The sequence below is a fragment of the Pseudophryne corroboree genome, chromosome 12 (genome assembly GCF_028390025.1).
Source record: "Pseudophryne corroboree isolate aPseCor3 chromosome 12, aPseCor3.hap2, whole genome shotgun sequence".
Lineage (NCBI taxonomy): Eukaryota > Metazoa > Chordata > Amphibia > Anura > Myobatrachidae > Pseudophryne > Pseudophryne corroboree.
Genome location: NC_086455.1, coordinates 113679741 through 113697445, shown reverse-complemented (window position 1 = coordinate 113697445; position 17705 = coordinate 113679741). Strand labels below are relative to the sequence as shown.

At 48.1% G+C, this 17705-nt stretch overlaps 1 protein-coding gene across 1 annotated transcript in view; it reads left to right on the top strand.

Moving 5' to 3' along the window:
- SNX6 (sorting nexin 6) overlaps nucleotides 1-17705 on the top strand; it is a 170505-nt gene that overhangs the window by 125520 nt on the left and 27280 nt on the right. The window contains exons 9-10 of the mRNA XM_063947875.1: nucleotides 10132-10207; nucleotides 10673-10712. Coding sequence (XP_063803945.1) covers nucleotides 10132-10207; nucleotides 10673-10712 — 116 coding nt within the window. The remainder of the gene's footprint in view (nucleotides 1-10131; nucleotides 10208-10672; nucleotides 10713-17705) is intronic.

Genomic DNA, 17705 nt, shown 5'->3' with positions numbered 1-17705 from the left:
GAAAGTGGTCATGTTATTGGCCTTGGCTTCGGCCAGGCGTGTGTCAGAATTGGCGGCTTTGTCATGTAAAAGCCCTTATCTGATTTTCCATATGGATAGGGCAGAATTGAGGACTCGTCCCCAGTTTCTCCCTAAGGTGGTATCAGCTTTTCACTTGAACCAACCTATTGTAGTGCCTGCGGCTACTAGGGCCTTGGAAGATTCCAAGTTACTGGACGTAGTCAGGGCCTTAAAAATTTATATTTCCAGGACGGCTGGAGTCAGGAAAACTGACTCGCTTTTTATCCTGTAGGCACCCAACAAATTAGGTGCTCCTGCTTCTAAGCAGACTATTGCTCGCTGAATTTGTAGCACAATTCAGCTGGAGCATTCTACGGCTGGATTGCCGCATCCTAAATCAGTAAAAGCCCATTCCACGAGGAAAGTGGGCTCATCTTGGGCGGCTGCCCGAGGGGTCTCGGCTTTACAACTTTGCCGAGCTGCAACTTGGTCAGGGGCAAACACGTTTGCTAAATTCTACAAATTTGATACCCTGGCTGAGGAGGACCTTGAGTTCTCTCATTCGGTGCTGCAGAGTCATCCGCACTCTCCCGCCCGTTTGGGAGCTTTGGTATAATCCCCATGGTCCTTACGGAGTTCCCAGCATCCACTAGGACGTCAGAGAAAATAAGATTTTACTCACCGGTAAATCTATTTCTCGTAGTCCGTAGTGGATGCTGGGCGCCCATCCCAAGTGCGGATTGTCTGCAATACTTGTATATAGTTATTGCCTAACTAAAGGGTTATTGTTGAGCCATCTGTTGAGAGGCTCAGTTAAATTTCATACTGTTAACTGGGTATAGTATCACGAGTTATACGGTGTGATTGGTGTGGCTGGTATGAGTCTTACCCGGGATTCAAAATCCTTCCTTATTGTGTCAGCTCTTCCGGGCACAGTATCCTAACTGAGGTCTGGAGGAGGGGCATAGAGGGAGGAGCCAGTGCACACCAGATAGTACCTAATCTTTCTTTTAGAGTGCCCAGTCTCCTGCGGAGCCCGTCTATTCCCCATGGTCCTTACGGAGTTCCCAGCATCCACTACGGACTACGAGAAATAGATTTACCGGTGAGTAAAATCTTATTATTACCTCCAAGTCTCTCAGTACAGTGTCAGCTGCAGAGCACCCTACTATTACCTCCAAGTCTCTCAGTACAGTGTCAGCTGCAGAGCACCCTACTATTACCTCCAAGTCTCTCAGTACAGTGTTGGCTGCAGAGCACCCTACTATTCCCTCCAAGTTTCTCAGTACAGTGTCATCTGTAGAGTACCCTACTATTCCCTCCAAGTCTCTCAGTACAGTGTTGGCTGCAGAGCACCCTACTATTCCCTCCAAGTCTCTCAGTACAGTGTTGGCGGCAGAGCACCCTACTATTCCCTCCAAGTTTCTCAGTACAGTGTCATCTGTAGAGTACCCTACTATTCCCTCCAAGTCTCTCAGTACAGTGTTGGCTGCAGAGCACCCTACTATTCCCTCCAAGTCTCTCAGTACAGTGTTGGCTTCAGAGCACCCTACTATTACCTCCAAGTCTCTCAGTACAGTGTCGGCTGCAGAGCACACTACTATTCCCTCCAAGTCTCTCAGTACAGTGTTGGCTTCAGAGCACCCTACTATTCCCTCCAAGTCTCTCAGTACAGTGTTGGCTGCAGAGCACCCTACTATTCCCTCCAAGTCTCTCAGTACAGTGTTGGCTTCAGAGCACCCTACTATTACCTCCAAGTCTCTCAGTACAGTGTTGGCTGCAGAGCACACTACTTTCTCTGACGTCCTAGTGGATGCTGGGGACTCCGTCAGGACCATGGGGATATAGCGGCTCCGCAGGAGACAGGGCACAATAATAAAAGCTTTAGGATCAGGTGGTGTGCACTGGCTCCTCCCCCTATGACCCTCCTCCAAGCCTCAGTTAGATTTTTGTGACCGACGAGAAGGGTGCAATCTAGGTGGCTCTCCTGAGCTGCTTAGAATAAAAGTTTAAGTTAGGTTTTTTATTTTCAGTGAGTCCTGCTGGCAACAGGCTCACTGCTACGAGGGACTTAGGGGAGAGAAGAAAACTCACCTGCGTGCAGGATGGATTTGCTTCTTAGGCTACTGGACACCATTAGCTCCAGAGGGAGTCGGAACACAGGTCTCACCCTGGGGTTCGTCCCGGAGCCGTGCCGCCGACCCCCCTTGCAGATGCCGAAGTTGAAGAGGTCCAGAGGTCCAGAAACAGGCGGCAGAAGACTTTCAGTCTTCATAAGGTAGCGCACAGCACTGCAGCTGTGCGCCATTGTTGTCAGCACACTTCACCAACAGTCACCAACTGTCACTGAGGGTGCAGGGCGCTGGGGGGGGCGCCCTGGGCAGCAATGTATAATACCTTTTTATGGCTAAAATACATCACATATAGCCCTTGAGGCTATATGGATGTATTTAACCCCTGCCAGATCTCACAAACTCCGGGAGAAGAGCCCGCCGAAAAGGGGGCGGGGCCTATTCTCCTCAGCACACGGCGCCATTTTCCTGCTCAGCTCTGCTGTGAGGAAGGCTCCCAGGCTCTCCCCTGCACTGCACTACAGAAACAGGGTTAAAACAGAGAGGGGGGGCACTTATTTGGCGATATGATTACATATATAAAAATGCTATAAGGGAAAACACTTGTATAAGGGGTTGTCCCTGTATAATTATAGCGTTTTTGGTGTGTGCTGGCAAACTCTCCCTCTGTCTCCCCAAAGGGCTAGTGGGGTCCTGTCCTCTGTCAGAGCATTCCCTGTGTGTGTGCTGTGTGTCGGTACGTGTGTGTCGACATGTAGGAGGACGATGTTGGTGAGGAGGCGGAGCAAATTGCCTGTATTGGTGATGTCACTCTCTAGGGAGTCGACACTGGAATGGATGGCTTATTTAGGAATTACGTGATAATGTCAACACGCTGTAAGGTCGGTTGACGACATGAGACGGCCGGCAAACAAATTAGTACCTGTCCAGGCGTCTCAGACACCGTCAGGGGCTTGTAAAAACGCCCATTTACCTCAGTCGGTAGACACGGACACTGACTCCAGTGTCGACGGTGAAGAAACAAACGTATTTTCCTTTAGGGCCACACGTTTCATGTTAAGGGCAATGAAGGAGGTGTTACATATTTCTGATACTACAAGTACCACAAATAAGGGTATTATGTAGGGTGTGAATAAACTACTTGTAGTTTTTCCTGAATCAGATAAATTAAATGAAGTGTGTGATGATACGTGGGTTTCCTCCGATAGAAAATTATTGGCGGTATACCCTTTCCCGCCAGAAGTTAGGGCGAGTTGGGAAACACACCTTAGGGTGAATAAGGCGCTCACACGCTTATAAAAACAAGTGGCGTTACCGTCTCCAGATACGGCAGCCCTCAAGGAGCCAGCTGATAGGAAGCTGAAAAATATCCTAAAAGTATATACACATATACTGGTGTTATACTACGACCAGCAATCGCCTCAGCCTGGATGTGCAGCGCTATAGGGGCTTGGTCGGATTTCCTGACTGAAAATATTGATACCCTTGACAGGGACAAGATTTTATTGACTATAGAGCATTTTAAGGATGCATTTCTATATATGCGAGATGCGCAGAGGGATATTTGCATTCTGGCATCAAGAGTAAATGTGATGTCCATATCTGCCAGACGACAGTGGTCAGGTGATGCAGATTCCAGACGGCACATGGAACTATTGACGTATAAAGGGGCGGTCCATCGGACCTGGTGGCCATGGCAACAGCTGAAAAATCCACCTTTTGTTACCCCAAGTCACATCTCAGCAGAAAAGGACACAGTCTTTTCAGTCTCAGTCCTTTCGTCCCCATAAGGGCAGGCGGGCAAAAGGGCCAGTCATATCTGCCCAGGGGTAGAGGAAAGGGAAGAAGACTGCAGCAGGCAGCCCATTCCCAGGAACAGAAGCCCTCCACAGCTTCTGCCAAGTCCGCAGCATGACGCTGGGGCCGTACAAGCGGACTCGGGTGCGGTAGGGGGTCATCTCAAGAGTTTCAGCACGCAGTGGGCTCACTCACAAGTGGACTCCTGGATCCTACACGTAGTATCCCAGGTGTACATTGGAAATTCGAGACGTCTCCCCCTCACAAGTTCCTGAAGTCTGCTTTACCAACGTCTCCCTCCGACAGGGAGGCAGTATTGGGAACAATTCACAGGCTGTATTCCCAGCAGGTGATAATCAAAGTACCCCTTCTACAACAAGGGAAGGGGTATTATTCCACACTATATTGTGGTACTGAAGCCAGACGGCTAGGTGAGATCTGAAATATTTGAACACTTACATACAAGCGTTCAAATCAAGATGGAGTCACTCAGAGCAGTGATAGCGAACCAGGAAGAAGGGGACGATATGGTGTCACTGGATATCAGGGACGCTTACCTACATGTCCAAATTTGCCCATCTCACCAAGGGTACCTCAGGTTCGTGGTACAGAACTGTCACTATCAGTTCAGACGCTGCCGTTTGGATTGTCCACGGCACCCCGGGTCTTTACCAAGGTAATGGCCGAAATGATGATTCTTCTTAAAAGAAATATGGATGCTTTCCTGATAAGGGCAAGGTCCAGAGAACAGTTGGAGGTCGGAGTAGCACTATCTTAAGTAGTTCTACGACAGCACGAGTGGATTCTAAATATTCCAAAATCGCAGTTTTTTCCGACGACACGTCTACTGTTCCTAGGGATGATTCTGGACACAGTCCAGAAAAGGATGTTTTCTCCCGGAGAAGAAAGCCAGGGAGTTATCCGAGCTAGTCAGGAACCTCCTAAAACCAGGAAAAGTATCAGTGCATCATTGCACAAGGATCCTGTGAAAAATGGTGGTTTCTTACAAAGCGATCCCATTCGGTAGATTTCACGCAAGAACCTTTACGTGGGATCTGCTTGAAAAATGGTCCGGATCGCATCTTCAGATGCATCAGCGGATAACCCTGTCTCCAAGGACAAGGGTGTTTCTTCTGCGGTGGCTGCAGAGTGCTCATCTATGAAAGGGCCGCAGATTCGGCATTCAGGACTGGGTCCTGGTGACCACGGATGCCAGCCTGAGTGGCTGGGGAGCAGTCACACAAGGAAAAAATTTCCAGAGAGTGTGATCGAGTCTGGAGACTTCTCTCCACATAAATATACTGGAGCTAAGGGCAATTTACAATGCTCTAAGCTTAGCAAGACCTCTGCTTCAAGGTCAGCCGGTATTGATCCAGTGGGACAACATCACGGCAGTCGCCCACGTAAACAGACAGGGCGGCACAAGAAGCAGGAGGAAAATGGCAGAAACTGCAAGGATTCTTCGCTGGGCGAAAAATCATGTGATAACACTCTCAGCAGTGTTCATTCCGGGAGTGGAAAACTGGGAAGCAGACTTCCTCAGCAGGCATGACCTCCACCCGGGAGAGTGGGGACTTCATCGGGAAGTCTTCCACATGATTGTAAACCGTTGTGAAAAACCAAAGGTGGACATGATGGCGTCCCGCCTGAACAAAAAACTAGATATTGCGCCAGGTCAAGGGACCCTCAGGCAATAGCGGTGGACGCTCTGGTAACACTGTGGATGTACCAGTCAGAGTATGTGTTCCCTCCTATGCCTCTCATACAAAAAGTACTGAGAATCATAAGAGGGAGATGAGTAAGAATGATACTCGTGGTTCCGGATTGGCCAAGAAGGACTTGGTACCCGAAACTTCAAGAGATGTACACGGAAGACCCGTGGCCTCTACCTTTAAGAAAGGACCTGCTCCAGCAGGGGCCTTGTCTGTTCCAAGACTTACCACGGCCGCGTTTGACGGCATGGCGGTTGAACGCCGGATCCTGAAAGGGCATTCCAGATGAAGTCATCCCTACCCTGGTCGAAGACAGGAAGGATGTAACCGCAAAACATTTTCACCGCATTTGGCGAAGATATGTTGCGTGGTGTGAGGCCAAGAAGGCCCCTACAGAGGAATTCCAACTGGGTCGTTTCCTACATTTCCTGAAAACAGGACTGTCTATGGGCCTAAAATTAGGGTCCATTAAGGTTCAAATTTCGGCCCTGTCGAATTTCTTCCAGAAAGAACTGGCTTTAGTGCCTGACGTTCAGATGTTTGTAAAAGGGGTACTGCATATACAGCCTCCTTTTGTGCCCCAGTGGCACCTTGGGATCTCAATGTTGTTTTGAGTTTCCTAAAGTCACATTGGTTTGAACCACTCACCACTGTGGACTTAAAATATCTCACATGGAAGGTAACGATGCTATTAGCCCTGGCTTCAGCCAGGCGTGTGTCAGAATTGGCGGCTTTATCATATATAAAGCCCTTACTTAATTTTTCATTCTGACAGGGCAGAATTGAGGACTCGTCCTCAATTTCTCCTTAAGGTGTTTTCTGTTTTTCACATGAACCAACCTATTGTGGTACCTGCGGGTACTAGGGACTTGGAGGACTCCAAGTTACTTGACGTTGTCAGGGCCCTGAAAAATATGTTTCCAGGAAGGCTGGAGTCAGAAAATCTGACTCGCTGTTTAGCCTGTATGCACCCAACAAGATGGGTGCTCCTGCTTCTAAGCAGACGATTGCTCGCTGGATTTGTAATACAATTCAGTTTACACATTCTGTGGCAGGCCTGCCACAGCCAAAATCGGTAAAAGCCCATTCCAAAAGGAAGGGGGCTCATCTTGGGCGACTGCCCGAGGGGTCTCGGCTTTACAACTTTGCCGAGCAGTTACTTGGTCAGGGGAAAACACGTTTGCTAAATTCTACAAATTTGATACCCTGGCTGAGGAGGACATGGAGTTCTCTCATTCGGTGCTGCAGGGTCATCCGCACTCTCCCGCCCGTTTGGGAGCTTTGGTATAATCCCCATGGTCCTGACGGAGTCCCCAGCATCCACTAGGACGTCAGAGAAAATAAGATTTTACTTACCGATAAATCTATTTCTCGTAGTCCGTAGTGGATGCTGGGCGCCCATCCCAAGTGCGGATTGTCTGCAATACTTGTACATAGTTATTGTTACAAAAATCGGGTTATTCTTGTTGTGAGCCATCTTTTCAGAGGCTCCTTCGTTGTTATCATACTGTTAACTGGGTTCAGATCACAGGTTGTACGGTGTGATTGGTGTGGCTGGTATGAGTCTTACCCGGGATTCAATATCCTTCCTTATTATGCACGCTCGTCCGGGCACAGTATCCTAACTGAGGCTTGGAGGAGGGTCATAGGGGGAGGAGCCAGTGCACACCACCTGATCCTAAAGCTTTTATTATTGTGCCCTGTCTCCTGCGGAGCCGCTATATCCCCATGGTCCTGACGGAGTCCCCAGCATCCACTACGGACTACGAGAAATAGATTTATCGGTAAGTAAAATCTTATTATTACCTCCGAGTCTCTCAGTACAGTGTCAGCTGCAGAGCACCCTACTATTCCCTCCAAGTCTCAGTACAGTGTCATCTGCAGAGCACCCTACTATTCCCTCCAAGTCTCAGTACAGTGTCTGCTGCAGAGCACCCTACTATTCCCTCCAAGTCTCAGTTGAGTGTCAGCTGCAGAGCACCCTACTATTAACTCCAAGTCTCTCAGTACAGTGTCAGCTGCAGAGCACCCTACTATTACCTCCAAGTCTCAGTACAGTGGGGGTAATTCAGACTGGATCACTGCAGAGGCAGCGTTCGCAATTTGAATTACTTTGTGGAGTGCGCTCGCGCACCCCGGGAGCCCAGTGAGATGCTAAAAGCATCTCAGGGCTGCAATCGCCTCTGCCTGATAGACAGGCCGAGGCGGTCGCAGGGTGGGAGGGGGTGTGCCAATGGCATTAGAACGCCGTTGGCAGAGTATGGTCCGGTCAACTAAGGCATGTCCTGACCATTGCGGGGGCGGCCGCGACGGCTGCGTGACTTCACGTGCAGCCGTTGCGACCCAGGACGTGGCAAGTAGCGTTCTGCCAGCGCGCAGGAGATGCACTGGCAGGGAGCTATTTAGGGGATGCAAAAGCATCGCCGCTATGCGATGCTTTTGCACCCTTGCTGGATGTTGGGCGGACTAGCCCTGCGAGGGGACGCCCCGCACATGTCTGAGAAACTGATCGTAGATGTGCTAAATTTAGCACATCTACAATCAGATCTGAATTAGGCACCGTGTCAGCTGCAGAGCACCCTACTATTACCTCCAAGTCTCTCAGTACAGTATCAGCTGCAGAGCACCCTACTATTACCTCCAAGTCTCTCAGTACAGTATCAGCTGCAGAGCACCCTACTATTACCTCCAAGTCTCTCAGTACAGTGTCAGCTGCAGAGCACCCTACTATTCCCTCCAAGTCTCTCAGTACAGTGTCAGCTGCAGAGCACCTCTCAGTACAGTGTCAGCTGTAGAGCACCCTACTGTTACCTCCAAGTCTTAGTACAGTGGCCCTCATTCCGAGTTGTTCGCTCACTAGCTACTTTTAGCAGAAATGCAAACGCAAAGCCACTGCCCTCTGGGAGTGTATCTTAGCATAGCAGAATTGCTAACGAAAGATTAGCAATTCTGCTATTAAGTATTTCCTTACAGTTTCTGAGTAGCTCCAGACCTACTCCTAGATTGCGATCACCTCAGTCCGTTTAGTACCTGGTTTGACGTCACAAACACGCCCAGCGTCCGGCCAGCCACTCCTCTGTTTCTCCAGCCACTCCTGCGTTTTTACCTGGCACGCCTGCGTTTTTTAGCACACTCCCAGAAAACGGCCAGTTTCCGCCCAGAAACACCCACTTCCTGTCAGTCGCACTACGATCAGCAGAGCGATTGAAAAGTTTTGTTCACCCGTGAGTAAAATAGCATAGTTTTGTGTAAAATTGCTTAGCGCGTGCGCCCTGCGGTGCATACGCATGCTGCGAGCTGCCGGATTTTAGCCTATTAGCAATTCTGCTAAAAATAGCAGCGAGCGAACAACTCGGAATGACCACCAGTGTCTGCTGCAGAGCACCCTACTATTACCTCCAAGTCTCTCAGTACATTGTCAGCTGCAGAGCACCCTACTATTCCCTCCAAGTCTCTCAGTACAGTGTCAGCTGCAGAGCACCCTACTATTACCTCCGAGTCTCTCAGTACAGTGTCAGCTGCAGAGCACCCTACTATTACCTCCGAGTCTCTCAGTACAGTGTCAGCTGCAGAGCACCCTACTATTACCTCCGAGTCTCTCAGTACAGTGTCAGCTGCAGAGCACACTACTATTACCTCCGAGTCTCTCAGTACAGTGTCAGCTGCAGAGCACCCTACTATTACCTCCGAGTCTCTCAGTACAGTGTCAGCTGCAGAGCACCCTAATATTATCTCCAAGTCTCTCAGTACAGTGTCAGCTGCAGAGCACCCTAATATTATCTCCAAGTCTCTCAGTACAGTGTCAGCTGCAGAGCACCCTACTATTACCTCCGAGTCTCTCAGTACAGTGTCAGCTGCAGAGTACTATACTATTACCTCCAAGTCTCTCAGTACAGTGTCCGCTGCAGAGCACCCTACTATTACCTCCAAGTCTCTCAGTACAGTGTTGGCTGCAGAGCACACTACTATTACCTCCGAGTCTCTCAGTACAGTGTCAGCTGCAGAGCACCCTACTATTACCTCCGAGTCTCTCAGTACAGTGTCAGCTGCAGAGCACCCTAATATTATCTCCAAGTCTCTCAGTACAGTGTCAGCTGCAGAGCACCCTACTATTACCTCCAAGTCTCTCAGTACAGTGTCAGCTGCAGAGCACCCTACTATTACCTCCGAGTCTCTCAGTACAGTGTCAGCTGCAGAGCACCCTACTATTACCTCCAAGTCTCTCGGTACAGTGTTGGCTGCAGAGCACCCTACTATTACCTCCGAGTCTCTCAGTACAGTGTCAGCTGCAGAACACCCTACTATTACCTCCAAGTCTCTCAGTACAGTGTCAGCTGCAGAGCACCCTACTATTCCCTCCGAGTCTCTCAGTACAGTGTCAGCTGCAGAGCACCCTAATATTATCTCCAAGCAAATAATGTGATGATTTCTTAAAGTTCCATAGAAATATCGACGTAAAGGCAGCACCAGCACGACACATAAGTCATCTTTTTACATTTATAGGTTTCCACAGATCCTGTTTAATATTCTGTTTCCCCTATATGTTGTAGGTGTTGCTGATGACTACAATAGAATAGGCTCTTCAATGTACTGCTTGGGAACACAAGACAACACTGACATATGCAAGTAAGAATAGACATGTTGTCCAATATTGTGCAATGATTTCATGGAGTTCTTAGGTGTTTGTTAATTAGAAATGTACTGTTTACATTGTACTGGGTGCTCTACAATCCCCATCATGTTTATTGGATTGGATTAGAATGTGTTTCAAATATATTTTAATGTGTTTATAACCCATTAGACTACTTTTGCTGACCTCATTGGCAGTTATGACATATGTGGCAGGGATGTGACCAGGGGAAAATGTTATAGAAACATAGAATTGTGTCTGTAACAGAAGTATCCTGGGGAACAAGCCCTATGGAAAAGATACACAAATCTGTTCAAATCCCTTTCATAGCATAAAGTATTACACCTCGCTCAGGTACACAACCATTAAGGATTTCCTCTCTTGTTTATAACTAAGAACACCATTCAATATATAGAGCTTTGCTGAATTTAATTTTGGTTTCTTTCTTTTTTTTTTTCCAGATTTTTCCTGAGAGTTTCGGAATTGTTTGATAAAACTCGTGTATGTTTTCCAGTTATTTAGCTTGTATTATATTTCTATTTCTTCTCCATGCTGTCAGTATTCTGGAACAATCTTCTCTGTGAAAATAGGCAAACACTGGTGTTGGAGAAAATCTTTATGGTCCTCCTTTCTCTAACTGGCTCCTTATTCTCCCATCAGTACACATGCATGCACTTTTTACAAAGTTTGAAACCAGTGTGTCTGTCCCAGGTGTAAAGATGCACACTGTTAACTACTTAAATCCATAGGGCAGAGGTTCCCAAACTCTGTCCTCAAGGCACCATAACAGTCCAGGTTTTAAGGATATCCAGACTTGAGCACAGGTGACTTAATTAGTCACCGGAGGTGCGAGATGCCGGCCGATCTGACGTACATGCCTTGTAAATGAATGCTGCTTTAAAAAAATTTCAGAGATTGGACATCCAGCCCTAGATCTCATTTTATTAAGGTGCTGAGCATTTCAACCCGCTTAGTGGCTGGAACTATGGGGGTAATTCCAAGTTGATCGCAGCAGGATTTTTGTTAGCAATTGGGCAAAACCATGTGCACTGCAGGTGTGGCAGATATAACATGTGCAGAGAGAGTTAGATTTGGGTGGGATGTGTTCAATCTGCAATCTAATTTGCAGTGTAAAAATAAAGCAGCCAGTATTTACCCTGCACAGAAATAAAATAACCCACCCAAATCTAACTCTTTCTGCACATGTTATATCTGCCTCCCCTGCAGTGCACGTGGTTTTGCCCAATTGCTATCAAAAATCCTGCTGCGATCAACTTGGAATTACCCCCTATGTGTATATGTTAAATGACTTACTTGCCCATTAGAATGTTCTATTTACGAATATCTCAGCATGCTGGGAAATACAACCTGGAACTTTTTCTCTAACGTCCTAGTGGATGCTGGGACTCCGTCAGGACCATGGGGAATAGCGGGCTCCGCAGGAGACAGGGCACATCTAAAAAAGCTTTTAGGTCACATGGTGCGTACTGGCTCCTCCCCCTATGACCCTCCTCCAAGCCTCAGTTAGGTTTTTGTGCCCGTCCGAGAGGGTGCAATCTAGGTGGCTCTCCTAAAGAGCTGTTTAGAAAAGTTTTTTTTTTAGGTTTCAATCTCAGTGATTCCTGCTGGCAACAGGATCACTGCATCGAGGGACTTAGGGGAGAGATTTCCAACTCACCTGCGTGCAGGATGGATTGGAGTCTTAGGCTACTGGACACTTAGCTCCAGAGGGAGTCGGAACACAGGTCAGCCTGGGGTTCGTCCCGGAGCCGCGCCGCGCCGCCGATCCCCCTTACAGACGCTGAAGAGACGGCAGAACGGAGGTCCGGAAAGCAGGCGGCAGAAGACTCCTCAGTCTTCTTGAAGGTAGCGCACAGCACGGCAGCTGTGCGCCATTGTTGTCACACGGCTCACTGACTCAGTCACGGAGGGTGCAGGGCGCTGCTGGGGGCGCCCTGGGCAGCAATATAATTACCTTTAGTGGCAAAATAAATACATCACATATAGCCATTAAGGCTATATGTATGTATTTTAACCCAGGCCAGTTTCTTAAAAACCGGGGAAAAGCCCGCCGAAAAAGGGGCGGAGCTTATTCTCCTCAGCACTCAGCGCCATTTTCCTGCTCAGCTCCGCTGGTGAGGAAGGCTCCCAGGTCTCTCCCCTGCACTGCACTACAGAAACAGGGTAACAAAGAGAAGGGGGGCATAAATTGGCGATATTTATATATTAAGAGCGCATATATAGTAAACAACACCTTCTAGGGTTGTTTATATACATTTATAGCGCTTTTGGTGTGTGCTGGCAAACTCTCCCTCTGTCTCCCCAAAGGGCTAGGGGGTCCTGTCTTCGATTAGAGCATTCCCTGTGTGGCTGCTGTGTGTCGGTACGTGTGTGTCGACATGTATGAGGACGATGTTGGTGTGGAGGCAGAGCAATTGCCGATGATGGTAATGTCACCCCCTAGGGAGTCGACACCGGAATGGATGGCTTTAGTTATGGAATTACGTGATAATGTCAGCACATTACAAAAGTCAGTTGACGAAATAAGACGCCCGGCAAACCAGTTAGTACCGGTTCAGGCGTCTCAGACACAGTCAGGGGCTGTAAAACGTCCTTTACCTCAGTCAGTCGACACGGGTACCGACACAGATGAATCTAGTGTCGACGGTGAAGAAACAAACGTATTTTCCAATAGGGCCACACGTTATATGATCACGGCAATGAAGGAGGCTTTGCAGATCTCTGATACTGCTGGTACCTCAAAAAGGGGTATTATGTGGGGGGTGAAAAAACTACCTGTATTTTTTCCAGAATCAGAGGAATTGAATGACGTGTGTGATGAAGCGTGGGTTAACCCCGATAGAAAACTGCTAATTTCCAAGAAGTTATTGGCATTATACCCTTTCCCACTAGAGGTTAGGGCGCGCTGGGAAACACCCCCTAGGGTGGATAAGGCGCTCACACGTTTATCAAAGCAAGTGGCGTTGCCGTCTCCTGATACGGCCGCCCTCAAGGATCCAGCAGATAGGAGGCTGGAAACTACCCTGAAGAGTATATACACACATACTGGTGTTATACTGCGACCGGCAATAGCCTCAGCCTGGATGTGCAGTGCTGGGGTAGTGTGGTTGGATTCTCTGACTGAAAATATTGATACCCTGGATAGGGACAGTATTTTATTGACTCTAGAGCAATTAAAGGATGCTTTCCTTTATATGCGAGATGCTCAGAGGGATGTTTGTACTCTAGCATCAAGAGTAAGCGCGATGTCCATATCTGCCAGAAGAAGTTTATGGACGCGACAGTGGTCAGGTGATGCGGATTCCAAGAGGCATATGGAAGTATTGCCATATAAAGGAGAGGAATTGTTTGGGGTCGGGCTTTCGGACCTGGTGGCCACGGCAACTGCCGGCAAATCCACTTTTTTATCTCAGACCCCCTCCCAACAGAAAAAGACACCGTCTTTTCAGCCGCAGTCCTTTCGCTCCTATAAAAAGCGACCAAAAGGACAGTCTTATCTGCCGCGAGGCAGAGGAAAGGGTAAGAAAGGGCAGCAAGCAGCCCCTGCCCAGGAACAGAAGCCCGCCCCGGCTTCTACAAAGCCATCAGCATGACGCTGAGGCTTTACAAGCGGACTCAGGAACGGTGGGGGGTCGACTCAAGATTTTCAGCAATCAATGGGTTCACTCACAAGTGGACCCGTGGGTCCTGCAGATAGTATCTCAGGGTTACATGCTGGAGTTCGAAAGGTCTCCCCCTCGCCGGTTCCTAAAGTCTGCTTTACCAACGTCTCCCTCAGAAAGGACGTCGGTTTTGGAAGCCATTCACAAGCTGTATTCTCAGCAGGTGATAGTCAAGGTACCCCTCCTACAACAGGGAAAGGGGTATTATTCCACACTATTTGTGGTACCGAAACCGGACGGTTCGGTAAGGCCTATTCTAAATCTGAAATCCTTGAACCTGTACATAAAGAAATTCAAGTTCAAGATGGAGTCACTCAGAGCAGTGATAGCGAATCTGGAAGAAGGAGACTTCATGGTGTCCTTGGACATAAAAGATGCTTATCTACATGTCCCGATTTACCCCTCACACCAAGGGTATCTCAGGTTCGTGATACAAGACTGTCATTATCAGTTTCAAACGCTGCCGTTTGGGTTGTCCACGGCCCCTCGGGTCTTTACCAAGGTAATGACCGAAATGATGGTTCTTCTACGAAGAAAAGGCGTATTAATTATCCCTTACTTGGACGATCTCCTGATAAGGGCAAAGTCCAGAGAACAGCTGGAAGTCGGTGTAGCGCTAACACAAGTAGTGCTTCAGCAACACGGGTGGATTCTAAATCTTCCAAAATCTCAATTGACCCCGACAACACATCTGCTGTTCCTGGGCATGATTCTGGACACGGTTCAGAAAAAGGTATTTCTCCCGGAAGAGAAAGCAAGGGAGTTATCCGAACTTGTCAAGAACCTCCTAAAACCAGGAACTGTGTCAGTACATCAATGCACAAGAGTCCTGGGAAAGATGGTGGCTTCGTACGAAGCGATTCCATTCGGCAGATTCCATGCACGAACATTTCAGTGGGATCTGCTGGACAAATGGTCCGGATCGCATCTGCACATGCATCAGCGGATAACACTGTCACCGAGAACAAGGTTGTCTCTCCTGTGGTGGTTGCAGACTGCCCATCTGTTAGTGGGCCGTAGATTCGGCATACAGGACTGGGTCCTGGTGACTACGGATGCCAGCCTACGAGGTTGGGGAGCAGTCACAAAGGGAAGAAACTTCCAGGGCGTGTGGTCAAACCTGGAGACGTCTCTTCACATAAATATACTGGAGCTAAGAGCGATCTACAATGCTCTAAGCCTGGCAAAATCGCTGCTTCAGGGTCAGCCGGTGTTGATCCAGTCCGACAACATCACGGCAGTCGCCCACGTAAACCGACAAGGCGGCACGAGAAGCAGGAGTGCAATGGCAGAAGCTGCAAGGATTCTGCGCTGGGCGGAGAATCATGTCGTAGCACTGTCAGCAGTGTTCATCCCGGGAGTGGACAACTGGGAAGCAGATTTCCTCAGCAGACACGACCTTCACCCGGGAGAGTGGGGACTTCATCCAGAAGTTTTCCACATGATTGTGAACCGTTGGGAAAAACCAAAGGTGGACATGATGGCGTCTCGCCTCAACAAAAAATTGGACAGGTATTGCGCCAGGTCAAGAGACCCTCAGGCAATAGCTGTGGACGCTCTGGTAACACCGTGGGTGTACCAGTCAGTGTATGTGTTCCCTCCTCTGCCTCTCATACCAAAGGTACTGAGAATTATACGGAAAAGAGGAGTAAGAACAATACTGGTAGCTCCGGACTGGCCAAGAAGAACTTGGTATCCGGAACTTCAAGAGATGCTCACGGAGGATCCGTGGCCTCTACCTCTAAGAAGGGATCTGCTTCAGCAGGGACCTTGTATGTTCCAAGACTTACCGCGGCTGCGTTTGACGGCATGGCGGTTGAACGCCGGATTCTAAAAGAGAAGGGCATTCCTGAGGAAGTTATTCCTACTTTAATTAAAGCCAGGAAAGAAGTGACCGCACAACATTATCACCGCATTGGAGAAAATATGTTGCGTGGTGTGAGGCCAAGAAGGCTCCAACGGAAGAATTTCAATTGGGTCGATTCTTACATTTCCTGCAAGCAGAATTGTCTATGGGCCTAAAATTGGGGTCCATTAAAGTTCAAATTTCGGCCTTATCAATTTTCTTCCAGAAGGAATTGGCGTCAGTGCCTGAAGTACAAACTTTTGTCAAAGGTGTACTACATATACAACCCCCAATAGTGCCTCCAGTGGCACCGTGGGATTTGAACGTGGTTCTAAATTTTCTCAAATCTCATTGGTTTGAGCCTTTAAAATCGGTAGATTTAAAATACCTTACATGGAAGGTAACCATGCTGTTGGCCCTGGCTTCAGCCAGGAGAGTTCGGAGTTGGCAGCTTTGTCATACAAAAGCCCATATCTGATATTCCATTCGGACAGGGCAGAATTGAGGACACGTCCTCAATTTCTCCCTAAGGTGGTTTCGGCATTTCACTTGAACCAGCCTATTGTGGTGCCTGCGGCTACTAGCGACTTGGAGGACTCCAAGTTACTGGACGTTGTCAGAGCATTAAAAATATATATTTCAAGGACAGCTGGAGTCAGAAAATCTGACTCGTTGTTTACATTGTATGAACCCAACAAGTTGGGTGCTCCTGCGTCTAAACAGACGATTGCACGTTGGATATGTAGTACAATCCAACTTGCACATTCTGTGGCAGGCCTGCCACAGCCTAAATCTGTAAAGGCCCATTCCACAAGGAAAGTGGGCTCATCCTGGGCGGCTGCCCGAGGAGTCTCGGCATTACAACTTTGCCGAGCAGCTACGTGGTCAGGGGAGAACACGTTTGTAAAATTTTACAAATTTGATACTCTGGCTAAAGAGGACCTGGAGTTCTCTCATTCGGTGCTGCAGAGTCATCCGCACTCTCCCGCCCGTTTGGGAGCTTTGGTATAATCCCCATGGTCCTGACGGAGTCCCAGCATCCACTAGGACGTTAGAGAAAATAAGAATTTACTTACCGATAATTCTATTTCTCATAGTCCGTAGTGGATGCTGGGCGCCCATCCCAAGTGCGGATTGTCTGCAATGCTTGTACATAGTTATTGTTACAAAAATCGGGTTATTACTGTTGTTGTGAGCCATCTGTTCAGAGGCTACTTCGTTTGTGTTATCATACTGTTAACTGGGTTCAGTTCACAAGTTGTACGGTGTGATTGGTGTGGCTGGTATGAGTCTTACCCGGGATTCAAGATCCTTCCTTATTGTGTACGCTCGTCCGGGCACAGTACCTAACTGAGGCTTGGAGGAGGGTCATAGGGGGAGGAGCCAGTACGCACCATGTGACCTAAAAGCTTTTTTAGATGTGCCCTGTCTCCTGCGGAGCCCGCTATTCCCCATGGTCCTGACGGAGTCCCAGCATCCACTACGGACTATGAGAAATAGAATTATCGGTAAGTAAATTCTTATTTTTGTTCTCCTTTCGGACCCTGCAGATATAAAAGAATTGCCTGCTTTCCCATACACATTGAATGTTATGCAAAATGATTAGAGGGACACAGCAACTGAATCAGGCTATCCTTGCTTAGCCATTGGATCCTTGCACTGATAGGCCAGGTACACAGGGTCATGCAGCCACATTTGCAGCCTGCAATTGTGTTTGCCCAAAAAATTATTTAGACCTTTCAATGTGTAATCGTGAATAAGTCAAAGGTTCTCAAACTTTCTTTAAACACTGTGCCCTAGAGTATGACCTTTTTTTTTTTTTTACGGGACCCCTAGGACAAACATTTCTTGTTTGAAGAACTTGGCACAAATAATTAAATTAAATTGTTTACCTGTCATCCTTAGGTTTGGATATGTGGTGGACAGGGTTGTGCTTCTTTGTCCATATATTTTATAATTCGCATC